The sequence below is a fragment of the Aspergillus lentulus genome (assembly GCF_001445615.1).
Source record: "Aspergillus lentulus DNA, contig: Alt08, strain: IFM 54703, whole genome shotgun sequence".
Lineage (NCBI taxonomy): Eukaryota > Fungi > Ascomycota > Eurotiomycetes > Eurotiales > Aspergillaceae > Aspergillus > Aspergillus lentulus.
The window spans coordinates 1,433,084-1,455,634 of record NW_028322118.1 but is presented as its reverse complement, the minus strand read 5'-3'; the positions used below and the strand labels follow the sequence as shown (position 1 = coordinate 1,455,634).

The following is a 22,551-nucleotide window of genomic DNA, read 5'->3' as shown; positions in this document are numbered from 1 at the left end:
ATGGCCGAATTTTGAGATATAGCGGTATTGTATGATTATGCAATGTTGTAAGGCCAAAAAATTCGCAATGGAAATGCTCCAAAAATGATGCCATGCAAAATAGAATAGTGAGAGATTCGAGGAGGCCCTGAGAAAGGGAAGTAGTGCAAAAAATGGTGAAAGGACCTCCCATTCTGAGGCCCATCAAGAATGGGACAAAGGTCTCCTCAATCGGAAAGGGCAACGGAGGCATGCGAACACTGAACCCGCGAGGTCAACGGTATATAGGTTTCCTTTCGTTATCGCTGTCGCTATCTTCCATCTGGTCAAGCATGCGATCAATCTCGTCTCCCGCTTGCGCTTCCAAGTACCGAGCTTGACCTGCCCGACGATGATCTTCCCCAGCTGCCTGAGAGTCTTGCAACTGACTCCCGCTGGTGCTCGATTCTGTACTTAGTGATGTTTGGCTGATGTGCGAAGTACTTTGCTGTCTCTGGGAACTGGGGTGGTAAGCTGAATTACCAGGACTGGACATGAATAGCAAGGTTTCAATGGCGTCTTGCTCCATTGACGCATTTTGCGAATGCGTTGACTGCCTCGACAGGCCGTTATACGGCGTCGATGTCGGCTGAGATAACGATTGGAGAGGAGGCGTTCCCGGAACGAGAATCTTCTGTGAACCATCAGTAGTTCCATGCTGAGAACGATGCTGCCTGTCATCAAATGATGAGATGTAGCGTGAAGCTTCAAGTGCTTGATTTGGATTCGGCCGCCTGCGGCGGGAGCTGCTACTACCACTTGGAACAATATCTGCGGGAGGTGCGAGTCTCGGTGTTGCCGACATTCTTTTCGATGAGAATGGTGATCCGGGAGATTTTTTTGATGGGAAAACAGATGATAGATCGTCTGACCGCGCTGCAGGTGAGAGCCGTGTGTTCGGAGGGAAGAGACTGGACTGGATAGGCATATCTGGCGCGGAGACAGGAGAACCGCTTGGAGAGTCGTTGTCTCGCCGGCGCGAACCATCAGCGTATGGTGGACTTTTGACGATGACTAGGGGAGTGGAGGAGCTTTCTTGTAGTAAATCCAACGGCAGTTTCCCCTGCGCCTCGAGAGATTGCCTGTTTTTCTCTATCTTGGCTGCGGCGTAAGACAAACGAGTACGAAGGTGAACGGACAACTGAGTCTAGGATATCAGCACCAGCAGGATAACGCAGAATATTGCATTACAAGGCCAATTTACCGCAGCGATCTTACTTCCACGCGAGCGCCAGCCGATACTCTCAGCTGGATGCCTCTCCGCGCTAATCGTTCCGGGACTAGGAGGTGCTACTGATGTGTTCGGGGGCTTAATTTCACCCGTTGCGGTCCTTTTGTGACTGCGGGCTAACTGAGGCGAGCGCTGAGTCCCTGAACTTGATGCAACATCATGTTCTTGCTCACTGGAAAGATTATGCGAGAAAAGGCCTCGAGTCAAGTTATTCCCTTGCGAGCTCAATGAGGGCTGCGACAGTGCAGTGCTTCCTCCGGGGAAAGCCTCCACTTCAGGCAATTGACCCCTGGATCCATGAGAAGAATCAAGATTGCTTCCCGATCCAACCGGCTCTCCTCGAGCCACTGGGGACTGCGGTGTCAGAGCCGGAGGGAGATTTGATGTTTGCTTAGCAACGGCGTGAGCTTTGTCGGGAACTTTGTCGCTTTCGGAGACAGAGTGATTGTCCTCGCCAGCAGCAGATAAGCCGCCATTTGGACAGGTCAGATGCGCCGAAGAAGGCTCAGTAAACGGCACGTCAACATGCGACCCGCTCATAGCGACCAAGCGGTAGCTAACAACGGGCTTGTCTGAGCGGCAACCTCCAATGACCCCAACCCCGACAAAGACTTGCCTTGCAAGTCTTAATTTCGAACCCAGACGAGAATCCAATGTCAGCAATCCGTCAAGAAGGGTTCTGCGACAGACAGACGGTTTTCCAGGACCAGCCAGGACGATCGCCAACCTCAAGTGGCACGAATGACAGTATCACCGCCCGCGATGTGGGAAGCAAGACAAGATGGAGAGCGATTGGCTCGAACAAGTCTTCGAGCCGAAGAGCTGCTTAGATTCGCTGCAAGGAGGTACTCCTGTAGCCTGCAGCTCTACTCGATACACGCGCAAGGCGTGATTGCGAAATGCGACAGTGCAAGCGGCGACCCCGGTGACCGGATCAACCACTCGATGATTCAACTGTCAACAACTTCCGTCCCCACACTGCGTCACGTCCCGATAATGGACGGATAGTTAGAAGTCTGTCAACAGTCTAGGGAAACTGGTGTCGGAAGGCATATGGTATATATGTCCTTCACAGATAAGATTGTAAATTAACAATTGACGCTTACTCTTCCTTGGACATGGAATTGACTTGGGGATCATCGAGAGGACGCGTTTCGCGCCACGATCACGTGCCGCTTTCCACTCTAGTGCCTTTTCAGATAGAAGCAATAGGCTGAATGCGGTAACATCAGAAGATCTACTGTATATTGGCTGATATATATATAACAGACATCTGAGGTATTTAGAAGAACAGATATCCTCCTGATCGGAAGGTTGAATCAAACAACGCCATCCACAATGCAATATGTACGTGGATACTGCATGGACAGTACCACTTAACAGACTTTTGACAACCGAACAAACCCATGGGATATTGTAAGACGAAGGGACATGGTAACAAAAGCAGAGCTGCTTCACTTGCGCTTCTTGCCTCCTCCCCCACCTTCTGCATCCTGGTTCTTCCGCTTCCTCCCTTCACGACGCCAATATTCATCACGCTCCCGCTTCTCTCGCTCGGCTTTCTTTTCAAGACTTTCCGCGACCTTGGCGCGGTACACCTTACGACGCTCCTCTTGCTTCGCAGCTCGTTTGGCCTGCTTCTCATTCCGTAGAGTTGTGAGTTTCTGCATGAGGTCTCGCGCCTTCTTCTCCTCTCCGCCAAGCACCACCGCGCGCTTCTGCATGTAGGTCTTGTCCTTGTGTGGCTTCATCCGGGTAATCTGGGATTTGAAGGGGAGGTCTGCGGCCAGCTGCCGTGGCACACGAAGAGGGTTGAAATGACGAGTAGGCCGCTCGATCGGGCGATAGGCTGAGTCTTTGTTCTGTGGAGTGGGGATACCCTTCTCGCGACGCACCTCACCGGTCAGACGCATACCCAGCCAACCGTTATCGCCCTTACCCTCCTCGTCCAAATCGAGAAGGTTCGTCACCGGGTTGTAGAAACGGTGTGGCTTAATCGGGTACCATGCACGCAGGAAGACGATGTCGCTCATCAAGATTTTATCCTCGAAAGTGGCACGGAAGCATCCTTCGGGTTTGGCGAGGGCTCGCTTGATCTGACCACGGATGCCGGAGACGGTTCGGATCGAAGCACCCTCGAACTTGGCAATTTCAAGCGACGAGTTGAACATGTCTTTGATGAAGGCGGTGTTCTTGAAGATCTTGTAAGGCACACCGGTAAGCTTCAGCTTCTTGACGATCTCCGTGTGTTCGTCCACACTCAAGACCACACCGGTGGCCGCAATGCGGAAGCCTGGCGTCTTGTTCGAGAGCGACTGTACACAGCTGAAACCTGTGTTCGGGGCGACAAGCGGGCCGTAAAATGTAGCAAAGCAATGCATGTGCTCAGGGGTGTATTTAAGCATGCGGTTTCGTGTTCGATTGTCGGATGTACTGTAGATGGGCAGGGTTTGGAAGCGCCGCCAACCCAGAGAGAAAATCAGAGGATCGTTGGTCTTCAAGATCTTTTTGTGCCAACGGTGCCTCTTGATTCGGACCTGCACGTAACCAAATCGATCTTCGGTCGGGGCCAGACCGCCAACAATGACTGGGAATCGAGGGTTGAACTTCGTAGCAAATTCGCAGGGCACTTTCTCGAGGACTATCCGGGCATAGGTTCCAGCTCTGAAGCCTTCCGCTCTGGCCCTCGAGGCAGGGTCAAGAGTTTCGAATTCAGCGCGGTTGATGTCCTGCTGCTTTTGCAGCTTCGCCTTTTGCAGCTCGTACCATTGGTCCTCGCCGAATTCTTCTTCGCCTGCACCTCCCTGTCGCGCATTGTCTTTCGAGTTGGCAAAACCTTCGCGGTCTTCTTCCTCGAATCGCAGTCGAAGTTCTTCCTTCTTCTTCGCGTTGCGTTCACGCTCGGCCTCTAGGTCTACTGGGCCCTCCTCCCTCTTAGGCTCCTCTCCGTCTTCGTCGTCGGAAAGTCCATTGAACACCTCACCGGTCTCGAGATCCTCGAAAGCGCCGTCTCCCTCGTCATCTTCGTCGAAAGCATCATCGAGATCATCGTCGTCCACGTCGTCATCATCGTCATCCCCACCAGAGAGTTTAGCGGTAGCGAAACGACTCCGCAGAGCCTCGATCATATCACTATCTTGCCATTTTTGTTCCAGTTTCTCATAATCATACTCAGGAACAGCACGATAGTCGGACTGTTCTTCCTTCTCCGTGTTGGTCTTCTTGAAGAAATCGTCTTCATCCTCCTGCTGCTCCTCAGCTTCGGTTTCTTCGTCCTCATCGTCTTCGCCCCGCCACCTCTTCACCACATCTGCTGGGGCAATCGACTCGTCGTACATCATCCGTGAAAGGTCAGCAACACGGAACTTTGGTCGCTTGCCATGAAGGGCCTTCGCATTGGCAATCATGTTTTCTTTCCAACGAAGCGCGCCGTCGTCATCCTCCTCCATGTCGTCCTCGTCGATGTCGCTTTCGAGCTCTTGATCCTCAACAGACGAAATGGAACCCAGGTCGGAATCACTGTCCGCAAAGGCAAGATCCCCCTCTTCACGATGGGCACTGCCATTCTGCCTTTCCTTGAAGTTCTCCTCAAAATCTGGTGGGGCAGAGACATCAAGACCATCCTCCTCGTCGCTGAGATCATCGCCTTCTCCATCCTCGTCTATTTCTTCGTCTTCTCCACTTTCGAACCCTTCATCCTCATCCGACAGCTCTTGTTGGTCGTTCTCTCCTTCCATAACTCTAACTTTTCTTCTCTCTTTTCTGCCAACATTGTCGTCATCATCTTCCGCCTTTTCTAAAACCTCACCACCGCTGAAGAGACGGACACCACCCTCTGCCTCACCGAGCAATTTGCGCTCGCCCTGCAAACCGACTACCAACTGCTCTCCCAAGCCGCGATCTTCATTGTCATCATCTTCACCTCGTTCAAAATTCGATGTCTTGACGTCAATGTAAACGGCATCCTTATCGACCAAAACACCACCGACATCCGACATGGGAGCGAACAGGAGTTTTTGCTTCTCGCCTAGTCTGCGTTTGCTTGACCTGCCAGATGTCTTGGCAAGTTGCTGGTCCATGTACGGGGTCGGACACGGGTCTGGGAGGGCTTCAATGCCGGCAACGGTCAAGTCACCAACACCAGGAACGTGGACTCGTGCGCCTTGAGCGGGAAAGTTCGTTCCTCTCAGATATCCGTACAGCGCGACGGTCCGGTCGCACTTGGGGTTCTCTTCAATCTGGGTTGGAGGTGTGATATCTAGAAATCGATCTGCAAGCGCGTAAGGGTGAGAGTTTCGCCAAACCAACGGCCGAGGATTCTTCATGACGGACAGGAAGCGGGAGAGATTATGAATCTCGCGGTCGGGATAGCGGCCGTTCACCACGCCAGAGAGGTAGAAAAGCTTTGCGCCGTTGTAGAGTTCACTCCAGAAACGGTGCTTCAATCGTTTTTTCGCCGCCCGAAGGGTGCTTTGCTTCTTGAAAAGATCCAGGTGCGTCAAAATGCCGAACACATTTCCAGGCATACCACTGGAAGCCAGGACGTTGAGGAACTCCATGGTCTCCATCTCGAACCCATAATTGCCATCAATCATTAGAAGAACAATGTCCGCGATCTTGGAAATATCGATCATGCTAGCGAGGGAGTCGGAAGGACATTCGATGATCGTGAGCCGTCGGCGTTTGGCGGTCACCACTGTCAAAGGCCCTTTGGGTGTACTAAGTGTCTGTTTGGTATAACGACGAATCAAGGACTTAATAAGAGTGGTTTTTCCAACCTGCACAAGCGAATGATTGTCAGAGCCATCTTCTCAAACATTCTTTGGACGGTCGTCATCATCAAGCGGAATAACCTACACCTGGAGGTCCAACAACCGCCACCACAAGCGGGGGAGCCTCTTCGGGCAGACGATCCACCAAGGGTACATGTAGCCTCTTTTCTTTGATCTAGATTGGTATAAGAATCAGCGAACAAGTTCTGCGGAGATAAGGCGAGGGTGCAAGAATGTGTACATCGTGGGATCGCGCAGCCTGTCTGCCACCCTTTCCAGGATTCGAGAATGCGAATGCCTTTGGGTTAGCACCTGCAGAACAAGTACCATATCAGTATGTTGTTTTCACAGAGAATATATCAAGCCAACATGTCGAATCTGTATAACGAGCTTGTTAAGCAGTGAACATACCACTGTATTTCTTTTTCTCCTTTGCGGGCCGATGCGCCCTGTTCGCCTGATCCTCCATCTTGGTAATTCGAGGTCTATGACCTCTAAGGAAAGTAATTTCCTTTTTGATGAAAAGATTTCAGCGCAAAGCGAAGCAAAACCGACGATCTCTTCTTGATCTTCTATCAAGCTAGGCCCAAATAATTATTTTCCTTTTGCCGGCGCGGAATTTCTCCCCGCCGATATCAATCAAAAAAAAAGTTTTTGCTTGAGAGTTGTGGCCTTATCGCCTGGGGCAGAACTATCGTCACCTGACCAGACATGCCGTTATCGGACCCACTCCGGGCCGGTCATACGCGATAAGGGCGGTGCCCTAGGATCCGGCCCGGCATATCTGGAGAGACGGCGGAGTTCAGTATCCATCTCGTAACCAAAAACGCCGATAAACTTGGGGCAGTTCTGGGCTCTTGGGGTAATGAGCGGGGCTTGATACCATGTGGCATGCGGTCGCCTCCGGACTGAAGCCGAATTGGCTCCCCTATTTAAGCCAGAGGTTATCCGCTGGCGCAAACCGTCATTTGGCTCTGAGTCAAGGTTATAGCAGCGGTTTTCAGCGAACACACCCATAATAATGTCTACATCTCGTCGGCCTCCACCCGCGTACACTGCGGCTAAGGATTCAGCAGTGTATGGCACGTCCCAAGTCTATAGGAGTATCTCGGAGAGTGCTTCCAGCGATTCTGGGAGGATTCTCGAAACATCATTCACTATCCGTCCCTGCTCCGGACAGGCCTGGGTGGTGCCAGCCGGACATGTCTGTCGACTGACTACACCCAAAGGGCCGCAAGTGGGCGATCTCAACATTTGGAATGCGAATAATCCCCGAGAGCGACTTTGGGCTGCTCGCACGCGTCAAATCCACGCTTCCCATGTGTCGGTCGGTGACCGCCTGTGGTCAAACCTGCCATATCTACGGCCCCTCGTCACCATAACTGGAGACTCCCTGAATGGTGGACAATTGCATGAGGTTTTGGATATTAACGGCCAGCGGAAGGAGGGTGTAGGATTTGGTACTTCACAATGGGGTGGACGCGTCCATGATTTGCTTGGAACCAGATGCGATCCCTACGTCAATTTGCTTATGGGTGGAGAAACCTTTGACTTCCACTGCCACTCGAACTTGACGCGCGCGGTCATGGCTTATGGCCTGACTGAATTGGATGTCCATGATGTGCTTAACGTCTTTCAGGTAACGGGACTGGATGAGCAGGGAAAGTACTTCATGGAGACCTCGCCAGCTAAGCCGGGAGAATACTTTGAGTTCTTTGCCGAAGTAGATGTGCTCTGTGCACTGTCGGCTTGCCCTGGAGGTATGCGTTCTAAACTGAATCCAGACCGGTACAGGATGCTAATAAGTCAACTGCAGGAGATCTCTCTCAATGGGGATGGGAGGAGAAGGGCGAGAAGATGGGAGCTACTACCCGTCCGTTGGGTGTGGAGGTGTACAAGCTGGCTGATCCCAAGATACTGGATGGTTGGAAACAGCCTGAGAGCCCCAATTATAGGGGCCTGCATGGGTTGCAAATGCCACGACGGGAAACCGATGATAGTGGCTATGTTGGTCTATAGTTGCGTTTATGACCCATTTTCTACCTCCTAGGAAGCTCTGCGCAAATGGAATCTGAGTTCGAGTACTGAACAACGTCATGTTTCATGCTTTTATTCCTATCGCGAAGTGGACTTCACCTGGTCGAACAGTCAAGTGCTCGTTTCCGTTTTGAAGAAGTGAGACCAGATCACAGCGTCTTTCCAAAGTCAGCGCCGACATTTCCCACAAATGGCAGGCAGTTCTGCAATTACTGTAGACTGCGTAGCTAAAATTTACAAACCAGTTCAATTTATTATACAATCCTCCAAAAGGAGCATTCGGAAATGATGTTCTAGGGTTGTAGAGCACTTTATGTACATACACGTGACCCGATTGCCCCGCCTTCGTCAGCTCACTCGATATCGTCATCGTGCTGCTACACTGCAGATGCGCGGAGCCTTGTCAACCCGCCTTGTGGGTGCATGAATCTATCACGTTGATTAATTTGTTGGCAGAATAGCGTCATCTTGCTCGACTTGCACAAGGGCACAGAACCTGAAAAGAAGTTTAATGCCTATGTTACGGTTTCTTCCATCTGCAGTGTAGTAGTTGCGCGAGTGGGGTGTAAACATTCATCACTGATTTCCCGCAATGACAACAGCATTGCAATCTCTATCGCTGTAACATATCACGCAGAGGTTTCAGAATGTTGTGAGTTAGATAGATACACCACGAATCAGGTCTTTTACTCATAGTTTGAATGCTCATTATTGTATGGTTCTGATAGCGTAAGCCCCGAGGCACGACTTTGGAACCAACAGGTGGTTGCCTTCCCATACTAGTTTCCCCTCTCGAGCTGCTTCCTTATCAGACCCCTTCCACTTCCAGTCTGGGATCCCCGCAGGCCATATAAATCGTCCCTCTCCCCTCAAGTTACCCACCTGACCCATTCTGTTACTCTCTTACGGCTCACTACCTTCCGTTCCGACCAGACTCTCGCATCGTCATCTCCTGCCTGTCGCAACAGTTAAGAACTAAACACCTTAATAGCATCCGCATAGCGTCTTTGAAGATGCCTCTCTACAATGTCTGTCGTCCACTTGTAACAAGTCTCAACATCCACGGGCTTTCACTGATTTGTATATTCTAGATCACCCTGAAACCAGATGCTCAACCCGAGGAGCTGGAGAAGTGAGGCCCCCTTTAACGATCGACTTCCAGCCGCATATGCTTACGTCTATCTCTTCCCATCCAGAGCAAAGAAGTCAGCCCAGGAACAAGGGGGAACCATCAAGCACGAGTTCACTCTCATCAAGGCGTTCACGTATGGCATTGTTCCTTTGCACTGCAGAGTTGGAAATTATTCGGCTGACCTTCAATCAGCGTTGAATTCCCAGAGGAGCAAGTCGGTATCCTCGAGAGCAACCCCCACGTCCATGTTGAGAAGGATCAAGAAGTCAGGATTCAGTGATGCAGAGTGCCTACTAGGGCTCTCGACTCCCTGTTCACCGTCGTTCATCCTCCTTAGCACCTGAACTTGGTGGACCCCAATGATTTTCGGAGCATGATACCCTAGCTGAACAGCATAACCTCAGAGCTGGGCCTCGGCTACAGTTATGTGTAGCTATTTGTATGCGTTATAGATAGTCTACTGGTATACTTATGACGTGGTAATTCTCTGCGGGATAATGACTCCGAGTCCTCCTCTATTCCATAACCGACATCGACTGGGAGCTGGTAGATGAAAGACTACACAGTAGAGCACGAAAAAGAGCATCGTATAGTGAAGGGCAAAGGCTATTCACCACTGGATCAGAGTATCAAGACAGACTTTGAATGTGAAACACTAATGTTGATGCGCTCATATCAGAGAGTTGCATCTGGTGTAGACATACCCCTACATCCGATGTTATGCGCCGATCATGGCTTAGGGGGATACCTCTCACGTGTCAATATCCATTTTCGGTAAAGTGTCATTGCGACGGCGATCCGGAGTTAAGGTGAAGTCATCGTTGGATATCAATAATGACTTAACTCAACCATTGTCGCTCAGCTCCGTTCATGATGGCTAGCGACCATGATGACAGCCACAAGAATTCTTAGGGTATCGACTCTAAGATACAAGCATCAACTAAAGGGTCAATTGCCTTCCCACTCCCTTTACAAGGTGCGATGTTACTGGACATCACCATCTCCAGATCAACATGAGTCGGCTCTACATCAGCCATTTGCACATGGCGCGAATGATGAAGTCGCACGTCTTGCGGCTAGCCGTAGATGCCCATTGACGCTTGCAGATCTACTCAAGTGAGTGAGGCACTGCAACTCTTTTTCTGAGACATCTGATCATTTCTTACCACTCTTGTCTCCCTTCAGGCACGGACGCCCGCCTTTATCAAAAGAGGCGCTACTCGCGTCCGCGAATTTCACACTGTCCCTTCTACCTGCCCGACTGGCATCTCGTATACAAGCGTTACGGAACCTTCCCTTCATCGTCGTTTCGAACCCACACATCTCGAAAATCTATAACAATTACGTTCACTCCTTATCGACTCTTCTGCCCTATCAGCAACGGCAGGTCACAACGCTGGAAGAGGAGAATAAATTCGCAGATGTACTGGCGGACCTAGTGCACACGCATGCAAATACAATACCCATACTGGCACGGGGTTTTCTTGAATGCAGGAAATATATCAGTCCAGCCGATGTGACTCGATTTCTAGACACCCATCTACGAGCGAGGATTGGCACCCGGCTCATAGCAGAGCAACATCTGGCCCTTCACTTTGCCTCGCAGCCAGTTAGTGATGTCAGTTCCAGAACAGAGAAGCCGTCTGAGAACACGGTCCCGTCTAATTATATAGGTGTGATTGACACGGCCCTTCAGCCGGCTCGCATCGTGAAGGTCTGCGAAGATTTCGTTGGGGAGATCTGTGAGCTGAAATATGGCGTGCGGCCGCGGCTAAAGATCGGGGGTCAACCGGATGCCACGTTTGCGCACGTACCTGTGCATGTCGAGTACATCATCACCGAGCTTCTAAAAAATGCATTTCGCGCGGTTATTGAGTCAGGAAACGAACGTGAGCCCATTGAAGTTACGATTGCTGCAGCGCCAGACGTTCCGACCCATCAGGTTCGCAATGCGCTTGGGAGAACGTCAAATGCCCCGGGTATCTACCCTGATGCCGATGTTGGCTTCGAGATGGACACCGTGGTTGGTACGGCAGATGCAAATGAATCAATTAAATTCTCAACACCATCATCGCAGAGCATAACCATTAGAATACGGGACAGAGGCGGTGGCATCCCCCGTGAGGTATTGCCCAACATCTGGTCCTATAGTTTCACTACGTTCTCCGATTCAAACCTGCTGGAGTCGGATAACGGAAATCTCGATGCTCTGAACACAATGTCTGCTAGTGGAGGCCAGTTGAGCAGTATTGCGGGACTTGGATATGGATTGCCGCTTAGCAGAGCGTACGCGGAATATTTTGGTGGCAGTATCGCTATTCAGAGTTTGTGGGGCTGGGGGACGGATGTTTATCTTACTCTCCAAGGAGTTGGCAAGATTGAGTAGTCGTCTATTGAGATCCTGACGGGTTGCTTTGGCGCTCACCGCTGTGATAAATGGTGCCATAAAGCAATTCAAACACAATTTACCTCACGTGCCACATACTCCCGACTCTGGTCAAATTGAGACATTCAGATAAAAGTTTCTTTTCCCGCTGATGACAAGACGCCTCGCTTCAGCATCGCCACTACAATCTCGGACTTGATGATTGCCTCGCGAAAAGATCGACGAAATCCATGATGAGTAGGTCGTCCTTCTCAATCTCTTGGAGGATCTTCAAGATCTCCTTCTCGGTAAACATTAGCCGCATGTTTTTGGTGAACTTCTCTTGCACCGCTCGAGCTGTGGCAGGATTTCGTACATGGCCGGCCGGGTACTCTACCAGAACTTGGGGCAGTTCAGAACCGTCCTGCAGGTGAACTGTGAGCGCAGAGCCGATACTCTTCTTATTTAGATCCAAATAGTCTCTCGTAAGGTGCTCGTCAACGTGAACGAAGATTCTCTCTCGCAGAGAAGCCAGCTCCTCGCTCCTGGCCCAGTAACTCTCATCTCGATAGTCCCTCGCCTCAGGCGCCGAGCCCTTCAAAAAGGCGAGCGCAATCACATACTGGATGCAATGATCACGATCAGCAGCATTATTCAGCGGCCCTCGCTTATTGATGATTGATTCTGCCGCTTGCGTCGTCTGAACCTCAATACTGGCAATACATTCCGGTCCTAGCCCTCTCGCCCGTAGCTTACCAAGCTGTACAAGCGCCGCCTCAACAGCCGCAATTCCATGGCCCTCAACCGGCATCACCTTGAACAAGACATTCTGGATCGTCCACACCCCAAACGGTCGTGGCATCTCGAACCCACTCGCCCCAAACGTCCGCACATAGAAGCCAAACGGTACCGAACTCAGCGGCGTGCGTGCACCAGGCTGTCCAGCACGCACGAGCAGAGCCAGATGCACCGCGCGCATACACGCATCACCCGCCGCCCAACCTTTCCGCGGGATCGTGTTCGCGCCCGTCCTGTACACTCTGCTCGGATGGCCGTCCATCCAGACGTGCGACAGGGTCGCCATCGTCTGCTCCTCGGTTAGACCCAGGAGCCAGGCGACGACGGCGGCCGAGGCCAGCTTGACAAGGATGACATGGTCGATGCCAAAGGCGTTGAAGTCATTCCCGATCTGGTAGCAGCCTTGGATTTCGTATGCTTTTATGAGCGCGGTGAGCAACGTGCGCATCGTAAGTGGGGGCCCAGTGTGCTTGTACCCCCCTGATGCGGAGGAGCGACATAGCCAGTCGGCAACAGCCAGGATGGCGCCAAGGTTATCTATGCCCCCGTCGTCAGTGCTACTCAGTTCGATATGGGGGACAATTCTAGCTACCCGAGGGGTGACCCCATTCTGCGCCGCCTAGCGCATCATTATGATCCAGGTACCGGATTAAAGTGCCCATGTCGAATGCGCCCTTGACCGGGTCCAGGCTGAGATTCGTCCCTGGCAGTCGGAAGCCATCCGGGGCCTCGGGGCCTGGTACAGTCGGGCCCAGTAGTTTCTGGCACTCCTCGCTCGTGGAGATTGTTTCGACGGCGCATCCCATGGCGTCTAGGAGGGCCACGCGTGCAGCTGACCAAGCTTTCTCGTCGTCGATCCGGTAGTGGAATACATACTGGGTGATGTCGACGATGGGTTTGTCGTATGGGCTGGACATGCTGTTGGAATGATCGTGTGCTCTCAGGTTAATGGAATGCAGGTAGATGATAATGATACTTGATTCAATTATTTGGGCCTCTTCATCAGCCATCTTGGCTCCTATGCACAAAGCTAGCGTGAGGTTGCATTGAAGATATCACGTAAAGACATCGACGCTCAAACATGTCACAGACAGTAGTACATGTCCAACATAATACACCAACGTATGGACATAGCGATCACTTGCCAACACATCTCTAGATATGGACAAGGTTGACTAAAAGAATATATATACATTAAGTAGGTGGCGGCAGCTCAGCCAAAGCAAAGTATAGTTCAGTAAAAGCAAATAGATACCGGCCATAATGAGCAAAATTAAAATCCTCCAACACCTCTCACCCTTTGTACAGCACCAATAAACCCTTTGGCCCAACTGAAGCGTCCAGGGTCAACCCCAATAGAACCCTTGGGCATCTCACCAGTAACCGGATCATGCCAGCACCCGTCTTCGGCACTCACAGCGCCGTAGAGCGCCGTATTCTGGTTCTGGTTCACCTGTTCCAACCAGGCACGGCACACAAGAGGTGAGTCGAGGAGGAGGTTCACTTCCTGGCTGTGGTAGAAGGATTGCGTGTCGAGGTTGCCGTTCCCTGAGTCGTCAGTACAAGTGCAATCTGTGAGGTCGTGTAGCACTCACCCTGTATAGCCACTCGCTCATCAATTATCATAAGTTTAATGTGGCAGCTTCGCTTTTTGTACTTATTGTGGATCGGCTTGGTTTGATCTTTGCCTACGTAATTGTATATGCGCAGTCGCGAGCGTTCTTCGTCTGTATGTAGGGAGCGGTATAGTCGGTTCGCGATCATCTCGTTCGTGCCGTTCTGGAAGGGGAGGAGTTGGCCTGCGTCGTTGTAGCCAAGGCACAGGTAGCATGTGACGGTGACACCGCGACGGACCGCGTCGAGTAGCGCCTCCAGGATTGGCTCTGCGTTCATATTTGGAGTCTGGATGAAGATGGAGTGCTTCGCGTGTTTGAAGGCGGAGAGGAAGGCTGAGTTTTGTGGAGTGTAGATGCTGGTATGGTTTGGCGCTGAAGTATTGTTAGCAGTTCCATTCTTTCTTAAGTACCAATAGAGGAACTTGCCTCCCCAGGGTTCTCTGTTGACCAGGGCCATGGGGAATGGCTTGTGAGGTGGTAGAGTCACGTATGGTCGCATTGGAGGTTCCTGGTCGCTGTCTGGGCCGTCGCCGGTTGTGTCTCGCTGGATTGTAGTATCTGATTAATTATTAGCTTGCGGCCTATCCACGGGGACAGGAAACATACTCAGATGGCGAGTGACAGCTTGAGTCTTTGATTCCCCTGCTCGGGGACGAATCGCGTTGTTGACCCTTTGCGCCTCGTGCTGGATATCACAATCATAATGAGGATCCTGAGACGTGTGCTCAGGTAACGGAGAACTTAGGTCCTCATTAGATCCAGACTGTGAATGCTGAGCAGAAAAGCTGGGAATGTCCGCGCTTGCGGCCGGAGAGGACAGCATTGGAAGGGACGTCCTGAAAGCCTTCCCCCACGAAATCAGCGCAGTATCATAGAACGAGTCCACAATGGGTCCTTCGACATGGACCATCATCTCAAGGTTGTCGTTGTCCTGAACATTACTGCTCTGAAGCAAAGCTATCCTTCGATCAATGACCATGAACTTGGCGTGAAAAGTTCCAAAGATAGGGCGGTGGTAGTTGGTGACTTGAAGGTCGATGTTGGGGATTTCACTTGAGGGTGGCAGTCGGACTTTGCCATTTGGATCCGCATACTGCTTCTCACCTACGCTCAGGTGATTATCCCAGAGCTGTTGAGGATTTCCCCTGTCGTATAACACTTTTACAACCACTTTGCTCCCCCGCTCGCCTGCTCGTCTTGACAGCTCCCGAAACGCGTTGGTTACGAGCGTCGATGCATCGGAGTATATCCAAAAATTGGTTCCCAAGAATACCTCTTTTTCAGCCCGAGCGATACAGTTCGCCGCATGCCGACACAGATCTGGCAACGGGGCCACAATGGTCAAGGGAACGACTCCGTGACTGCCCATCAGTGGTGGAGAGACGACTCCTCCCAAAGGGTTCTTGTCCAACGTACAGAGAGCATCATGGTACATCTTTGATAGATGCGAGTCAGAAATAATTCATCATACCTACCATAAATACTGCTTTGATGGAGGCGATATTCAAACTAACCTTAAGAAATAGATTACTCGGTTTTGCTGTTCCCCAGTTCCCACAATCATACGCTCTCTGCAGAGAGTCTTGACGGTCAGCGGTCGACTGCTTGGTTTCAACGAGCTTCTCCTTCAGTTTGTGCTCATGATACAGCTTATGAAACAACTTTGCCGGTGATTGGCTTGGATCAATCGCAAGCTCTGAGCTTACTGTCTTGTCGTGGTGGCATAGTCGGTACACCTTATCTGAGATCATGTCGCAGCAGGTACGGTTATCGCTCGTTGGCTGGCGCATTATCCAAATGACCAAGGAACTCAGGCAGATTGAGAAAACTGCTCCAGACAGCTTGAAAACTGCTACAAGAGTAGAGTCATAAGGCTGGTCAGATAACTGCTGCGCCTGAGACATGTCCTGGGAATGACGTATAGAAGGTCTCTGTTCTAGATCTCACCTTAGCGAGCCATACTGACAACTAAGAACAGGCAGCATGATTTATCCTGACCTCAGCAACCTCTAATTATATGTTCTGCCCCATCACCATCTTCATCGTTTAGCGTATGACGAAAAGCGTGGACTTTAAAGCGGGCTCTCAGACGAGGCCGACGTCATAGGCGCAGGCACCCCAGCAGCATTTTCAGGTATATATCATCTACAGTCCTCAATAAGCCTAAATAATATTCTTATTTCACATGCTTTATTCGGTTCCATTTTGACCTGATGTTTTGGGAATCCTCGGTCAGAGCGATTCGACAAACTGGTTTTATGGCTGGGAAGACAACTTCAATCAACCTATTATTAATCCCCAATCGGACATCGCAGGGACTATACGATAGTCCAGTTTCAACCGTGGTCCACCCGCTAAGAGGTAGTCAAGAAGCTTAGCAGCCACTAAACCGTCTAACTACACATGCCATGGCCTATTCCTATATTCACGGCGTCGATCAACCCGGGCGGATTACTTTGTCATTACCAGTCGCCGAAAAAGACGTGACTGAGCGATAGGACGAGGCCCAGCTCACTAGCTGAGTACATGGACTTGCCCTCATGAGGATATTCCCACCGGTGATAATGTCATGCAACAAGTCGACAGCAACGTAGGAAACGTCAGACACTGGACTCTTTTGCGATGCACTTGTTAGTAGTGAAGGTGGCCCTGGCAATGGTTTATCCATGTCATCCCACAACGTCACGATCACGCTAGATCTTGGCTAAAAAGCTTACTGAGCAAGGCCTCTCAGTGCTATATCGGAAGGCAAATTTCCCGTAGATGCGAACAGCAGCAACACTGTCAGGTAGTCCCTCGCAGACATATGCATCTGGCATCGTAGGCTTCGGATCCGTCAGGTTATCAGCAATTAGACCTCATTTACTCACTCCCCAGATCAGTTAGAGGTGTTCAAGGGGACTTCCACATCATCTGTTACGTCCTCGGTATACCGGCAATTTTGGCGGGTCAAGTAGGATTGTCTTGATTCTGGAAGACAGGTTCACAATTGAACTAACCGGAAGATGAGTGTATGAAAAAAAACCGTCACCGAGTATGAATCTCAAACATCCCACCAGAACCTCAAGATACACCAGTCTTCTTCAGCAATTCCTATAATAGGATTAACTTGTACACGTACAAATAAGCAAACCAATGCAGCGTGCCAGTACTCACTGTCAAACGGACTTTACCCCGCAGCGGAGATACTGCGATGGCTTCAAGCTAATCCTCGGGCATCCCCCCTCTGTTGGGGTACTGTTTACCATTGGAAACTGCCGAAATAGAGAGCCAAACGTCTGAGTTGTGCGATACCCATTATTAATCCTTCGGACTTCTCTCCATCACGGCGATGATTCCGCTGAGTTGCAGGTATTTATAGGAAATCTGAGAGCTTGCGTCTCTCTTCACTCGTTCTATATAATCTGGAATCCTTGCTTACCATCAAGTGAAGTTGATCACCTCGGTTCAATTTTCTATTGGTAGACCCGACGATGTATGTGCTTATTCTAGAAATCTACACCATCAAAAGCTGACACTGCTGTGACTAGGGTTTATACCGCATCTTTCGCCTTCTTCGAGGCGCTTTGGGAGGTAGGAAGCTTTAGCCATTAAACACGTCTCAGTGGCTGACTTCTACAGGCTGGCGTCACACATGCGTTCGTCAACTTGGGTTCCGATCATCCATCGATCCTGGAGGCCATGGTCAAGGGCCAGAAGGAGAAGCCAGACCAATTCCCCAAGATCATCACCTGCCCCAATGAGGTATTTCTAGATTCGCCTCTCGTACCTGTCTCATTCAAGACGGGTTCGACTTCAGCCTGCTGACATTGCCTCCTACGCTAGATGGTCGCTCTCTCTATGGCAGATGGCTACGCTCGACTTACCGGAAAGCCTCAGTGCGTGATTGTCCACGTAGATGTCGGAACACAAGGCCTAGCCGCTGCTGTACACAACGCTTCCTGCGGTCGTGCTCCGGTGCTAATCTTCGCCGGCCTCTCCCCATTCACAATCGAAGGAGAGATGCGCGGCTCCCGTACCGAATACATACACTGGATCCAAGACGTTCCCGACCAGAAACAGATTGTGTCACAATACTGTCGTTATACGGCCGAAATAAAGTCTGGCAAGAACATAAAACAGATGGTTAACAGGGCACTTCAGTTTGCGACAAGTGACCCGAAAGGACCCGTTTACCTGACCGGTGCTCGAGAGGTTATGGAAGAGGAGATAGAACCCTACACCCTGGCACAAGGCGTCTGGGGACCGGTTGCATCCTCGGCTTTGACACCAGAGGGCGTCGAGCTGATCGCCTCTCATTTAGCCGCCGCGAAAGAGCCTCTAGCGATTGTAGGCTACTCAGGTCGCTCTGCTCGGGGGGTGGAAGAACTAGTCACACTGGCCGATACGTTCAAAGGACTCCGGGTTTTGGACACGGGGGGAAGCGACATGTGCTTTCCGGGCGACCATCCTGCGTCGTTAGGGCTCCGTTATGGTGTCCATGACGCTATCAAGACCGCCGACTTCATCCTAGTTGCCGATTGCGATGTACCATGGATCCCAACACAGTGCAAACCGTCGGATTCAGCCAAGATCATCCACATTGATGTTGATCCGCTCAAGCAACAAATCCCTGTCTTCTATATTCCCTCTCTGGCAACTTTTCGGGCGGAGTCTGCGACTGCATTTAAACAGATCAACAACTTTGTCGCGTCTAGCAAGGCTCTGCAGGAGGTGATCAACTCTGAAGAACAAGTCGCATTCGGTCAGCGCCGGGAAGAGGAATATAAGAAGACGCGTCAAGCTGTTGCCGACCTTGCTGCAGTACCTTCGGGAGGCGACGACGCTTCATTGAATGCGTCTTACCTCATGGCTCAAGTCCGAAAATCTTGCCCAGAAGACACCATCTGGGCCATTGAAGCGGTAACCCTTACTGCGATTGTAGCCGACCAGATCAGTGCCACCCTGCCCAACTCCTGGATCAACTGCGGCGGTGGTGGCCTGGGATGGTCTGGTGGCGGTGCATTGGGAATCAAGCTGGCTACCGATGATCAGCACGGGGGTAAAAACAAGGGTAGATTTGTGTGCCAAGTGGTGGGCGACGGGACGTTTCTCTTCTCTGTACCAGGCTCCGTTTACTGGATCGCCCGGCGCTACAATATCCCAGTGCTCACGATTGTGCTGAACAACCGGGGTTGGAATGCACCCCGCAGAAGCATGCTGCTGGTTCACCCTAATGGAGATGGTTCGCGTGCAACAAACGAAGATCTCAATATCTCTTTTGCTCCTACCCCAGATTATTCAGGCATCGCGAAGGCTGCAGCTGGAGGTGAGCTCTGGGCTGGTCGCGCGGCTACAGTGGCCGAGCTGGGCAAGCTTCTACCAGAGGCTATCCAGAGTGTGCTCAACGGCACCACAGCTGTCCTGGAAGCCCAGCTAGACGGAACGACGGGAAAGTATGTTGAGAAGAAATAGGGGAAAGGTATCGTCAAGTCATCAGCCCTTCTCTTACCCAATTAGGTGCTTTCACCTAGCAGGTGACTCTATCCACGATTCGATCTCTTGGCATCTTTATAGAGCGGATTTTAGCCTAGCAGCCCAGAAATTAATTCATGTTGATGATAATTGTCCCAGGGCAGCATCGCCATTCTCACCGAAAGTCGTGCTTATCGGCTGTCCGGCACTTATCAATCAACGCTCCGATCCCGGCGGTAGCCTTATCTATGCGTGCGGGGCACATTATTACAGTTGACCGTCTGTACGAGTCAACAATATATTCCACAGGACAAACAGAGAGTTCAGTCGGGCGGGGTGCCTACGCAATTGTTACTAGGATTGTAAACATAGGAGCAAGATCAATCGCAAAGGCCATGTCCTCAACCCTTGTAAAGTGTCCTGAACAACGAGCACAACTGGTGATGCGATTATGAAGGCGTATCAAGCCGTACGATACCGTACAAGCAACCCGATTAGGTAGTCTGCTAGTATTCCCCTCCCGCGCCCTGTCGATGATCAGTGACCAGGCCCTTGCTCAATCCACGACCCAGAAGCGCGGATACAACAGGTCAATTAGATAAGAGAAACCGAGCAGGGATACCTTCCATCCATTGAGCGTCCAGCGCACTCTCTCCCGCTTCCCAGCTTCGAACAATGACAGTTGTGCGTGACCTCCCTCATAGGTTGAGATATAGGTCAACCCCCATCGGGCGGAACGGACCCGCCTTCTCGGATGTGTCGTCGGCGGAGACAAAAATGGCGTTGGTATCGTGACTCAAATTGCCGGACTTTCCTCCTGCACTGAACTACGGGGTATTTGCTATTGTTTTGTTAGTATTCTTTCTGGTTGTCACTGTGTCTCCAGGCCTGAATACTTATTGGGATTGTGAATATCGCAGACAGATCTAAATTACCTGGACAGTTTTAATTGCTATCCGCCACCACACCAGAATTTCCCCGAAACCGAGAAAATGAGTCCTTCGATCGACGTCAAGAGCGCGGATACATCTGCCGGCCCATTGACAATCGATGGCATTGCAGATCTGAGGGCAAAGAGTGCGCCAATTCCTACAGGTGTTGCGCCTGGTACGAGCAGTGATATGTTCAAGAGCCCTGTGAGTACATTCGGTTGGCGGGATTGCGAATGGCGCTGACTCCCTGGTTGTCTCCAGTCATGCTATAACAAACCGAAAGCGAAGCGGTGGGATCGTAAGTCTTTCCAGTCTTCCGGAGTGCTGCCAGACGCATACACCTGTCTTGGTTGCCGTGGGAATCTCGCTGATCGATCTGAAGACTACCTCTCTGAAGAATCAAAGTCCCGACAGGTTAGCTCGCTGGATAATCAACTGGTTGAATGGCAACGGGGCTAAATTTGGCCTTAGCAATCTACATTGAAGGGTGCTGCGCGTTACCTTAAGACTCCAGGTATCTCATCCCGGCGATCTCTTCATACTCGCGATATTGGTCCAAGCGAAATGCTGATGCTGACTACTGTAGGTCTCATCTCGTTGGGTGGTGGTCTGCCGTCGCCAGAATATTTCCCTTTCGAAGAGATCAGCATCAAAGTCCCAAACCCACCGGGATTCTCCCCCCACGAGACCCAGGAATCGGGCGCTGTCCTGACCGCCAAGAAAGGGGATGTCCAGGCTGGCAGAAGTCTTTACGGTACGTAAAGGAACTTCGAGGAACATATGCGTTGCTGATGTTCCGCAGACCTTGAGGTTGCTCTTAACTACGGACAATCGACCGGTTCCCCTCAGCTCCTCAGATTCGTGACGGAGCATACCGAGGTATGAGCTCCTGGAGAACCAAAGTACCTGCGGTGATTAACAGAATCAGCTTATCCACAACCCCCCATATGCCGACTGGCAATGTTGCTTGAACGCTGGTAGCACATATGGGTGGGATACAGTACTCCGAATGCTCTGCACCAGAGGCGACTACATCCTGATGGAGGAGTATACATTCTCTAGCGCCAAGGAGGGCGCTCTTCCTTTGGGAGTCAAGGTGGCATCGGTCAAGATGGATGCGGAAGGTCTCCTGCCCGAGTCGCTCGACGAGGTCTTGAGCAACTGGGATGAAGCTTCTCGGGGCAGCCGCAAGCCATTTGTGCTGTACACTATTCCAACTGGACAGAACCCTACCGGTGCCACGCAGCAGCTGGACAGACGCAAGGCTGTATACAAAGTGGCACAGAAGCACGACTTGATTATCGTGGAAGATGAGCCTTACTACTTCTTGCAGATGCAGCCATACACCGGACCCGACCGCGAGCCTGTTCCTCCTCCTGCCAGCCACGATGAATTCATCAAGTCTCTCATTCCTTCGTACCTGAGCCTAGATGTCGATGGGCGTGTGCTCCGACTTGAATCCTTCTCCAAGGTTCTTTCACCCGGCTCGCGGACCGGTTGGGTTGTTGGCCCGGAGCAGCTTGTCGAGCGATTCATGCGCAATTGCGAGACAGGTGCCCAGCATCCAAGCGGCATCTCACAGATTGTTCTGTTCAAGCTTCTGGACGAACATTGGGGCCACTCCGGCTACTTGGACTGGTTGATTAACCTGCGTATGCAGTATACCGGTCGCAGAGATGCCATTGTCAATGCTTGCGAGAAATATCTTCCTAGGGAGATTGCTAAGTGGAACCCTCCCGCCGCAGGAATGTTTGTGAGTATTCCTCCAACTGCGATTTGACGATCATGGTCCGAAGGCAAATTGGCTGACACTCATACCCTCTTAGCATTGGATTGAGATCGATTGGCAGAAGCATCCTGGCGTGGCTTCGGGTAAGACCCGCGAGGCTATCGAGGAGGCTGTCTTCCATGCTGCGGTGAATAACGGCGTGCTCGTCTCGCGAGGCAGCTGGTTCACCGCAGCTGGTCGCAACGAGGGCAACCTGTTCTTCCGCGCTACCTTTGCGGCTGCCAGCTCGGAAAACATTGCAGAGGCTATTGCTCGGTTTGCAACTGCCCTTAGAACGGAGTTCTCTTTGTAGATAGATTGGACTGTGATGATCCTACGTAAACTACGGGAATAGAATGTGCTGCCTGATATATTTACCATGAATTTACGCATTAACTTTGAAAACTTCAGACCTTCTGAATGCAACG

The 22,551-nt window shown here is 51.2% G+C and overlaps 7 protein-coding genes across 7 annotated transcripts; 4 read left to right on the top strand and 3 right to left on the bottom strand.

Annotated features, from left to right (window-relative positions):
* Positions 1-253: 253 nt before the first annotated feature.
* Positions 254-1,789, bottom strand: ALT_3738 (uncharacterized protein; the record flags this gene model as incomplete). Its single annotated transcript, XM_033556331.2, has 2 exons — positions 254-1,165; positions 1,223-1,789. The coding sequence occupies 2 exons, from the start codon at positions 1,787-1,789 to the stop codon at positions 254-256; spliced, it is 1,479 nt and encodes a 492-aa protein (XP_033412222.2).
* Positions 1,790-2,703: 914 nt separating this feature from the next.
* ALT_3737 (GTPase BMS1) lies at positions 2,704-6,490 on the bottom strand (the record flags this gene model as incomplete). Its single annotated transcript, XM_033556332.2, has 4 exons — positions 2,704-6,027; positions 6,107-6,196; positions 6,263-6,333; positions 6,433-6,490. 4 exons carry the CDS (start codon positions 6,488-6,490, stop codon positions 2,704-2,706), a joined length of 3,543 nt encoding a protein of 1,180 aa, XP_033412223.2.
* A 552-nt stretch (positions 6,491-7,042) lies between these two features.
* Positions 7,043-8,040, top strand: ALT_3736 (urea carboxylase-associated family protein; the record flags this gene model as incomplete). Its single annotated transcript, XM_033556333.2, has 2 exons — positions 7,043-7,781; positions 7,838-8,040. The coding sequence occupies 2 exons, from the start codon at positions 7,043-7,045 to the stop codon at positions 8,038-8,040; spliced, it is 942 nt and encodes a 313-aa protein (XP_033412224.2).
* A 1,125-nt stretch (positions 8,041-9,165) lies between these two features.
* Positions 9,166-11,576, top strand: ALT_3735 (alpha-ketoacid dehydrogenase kinase family protein; the record flags this gene model as incomplete). The annotated part of the gene is made up of 4 exons (XM_033556335.2): positions 9,166-9,323; positions 9,383-9,455; positions 10,224-10,306; positions 10,376-11,576. The coding sequence occupies 4 exons, from the start codon at positions 9,166-9,168 to the stop codon at positions 11,574-11,576; spliced, it is 1,515 nt and encodes a 504-aa protein (XP_033412226.2).
* A 181-nt stretch (positions 11,577-11,757) lies between these two features.
* On the bottom strand, positions 11,758-15,404 carry ALT_3734 (putative 2-methylcitrate dehydratase (PrpD); the record flags this gene model as incomplete). Its single annotated transcript, XM_089599625.1, has 5 exons — positions 11,758-12,890; positions 12,946-13,371; positions 13,731-13,901; positions 13,949-14,527; positions 14,576-15,404. 5 exons carry the CDS (start codon positions 15,402-15,404, stop codon positions 11,758-11,760), a joined length of 3,138 nt encoding a protein of 1,045 aa, XP_089455963.1.
* A 1,896-nt stretch (positions 15,405-17,300) lies between these two features.
* Positions 17,301-19,423, top strand: ALT_3733 (uncharacterized protein; the record flags this gene model as incomplete). Its single annotated transcript, XM_033556337.1, has 4 exons — positions 17,301-17,320; positions 17,500-17,542; positions 17,591-17,713; positions 17,795-19,423. 4 exons carry the CDS (start codon positions 17,301-17,303, stop codon positions 19,421-19,423), a joined length of 1,815 nt encoding a protein of 604 aa, XP_033412228.1.
* Positions 19,424-20,415: 992 nt separating this feature from the next.
* Positions 20,416-22,436, top strand: ALT_3732 (aminotransferase-like domain-containing protein; the record flags this gene model as incomplete). Its single annotated transcript, XM_089599624.1, has 7 exons — positions 20,416-20,559; positions 20,617-20,769; positions 20,827-20,869; positions 20,942-21,109; positions 21,158-21,234; positions 21,284-22,108; positions 22,182-22,436. The coding sequence occupies 7 exons, from the start codon at positions 20,416-20,418 to the stop codon at positions 22,434-22,436; spliced, it is 1,665 nt and encodes a 554-aa protein (XP_089455962.1).
* Between the last annotated feature and the right edge of the window lie 115 nt (positions 22,437-22,551).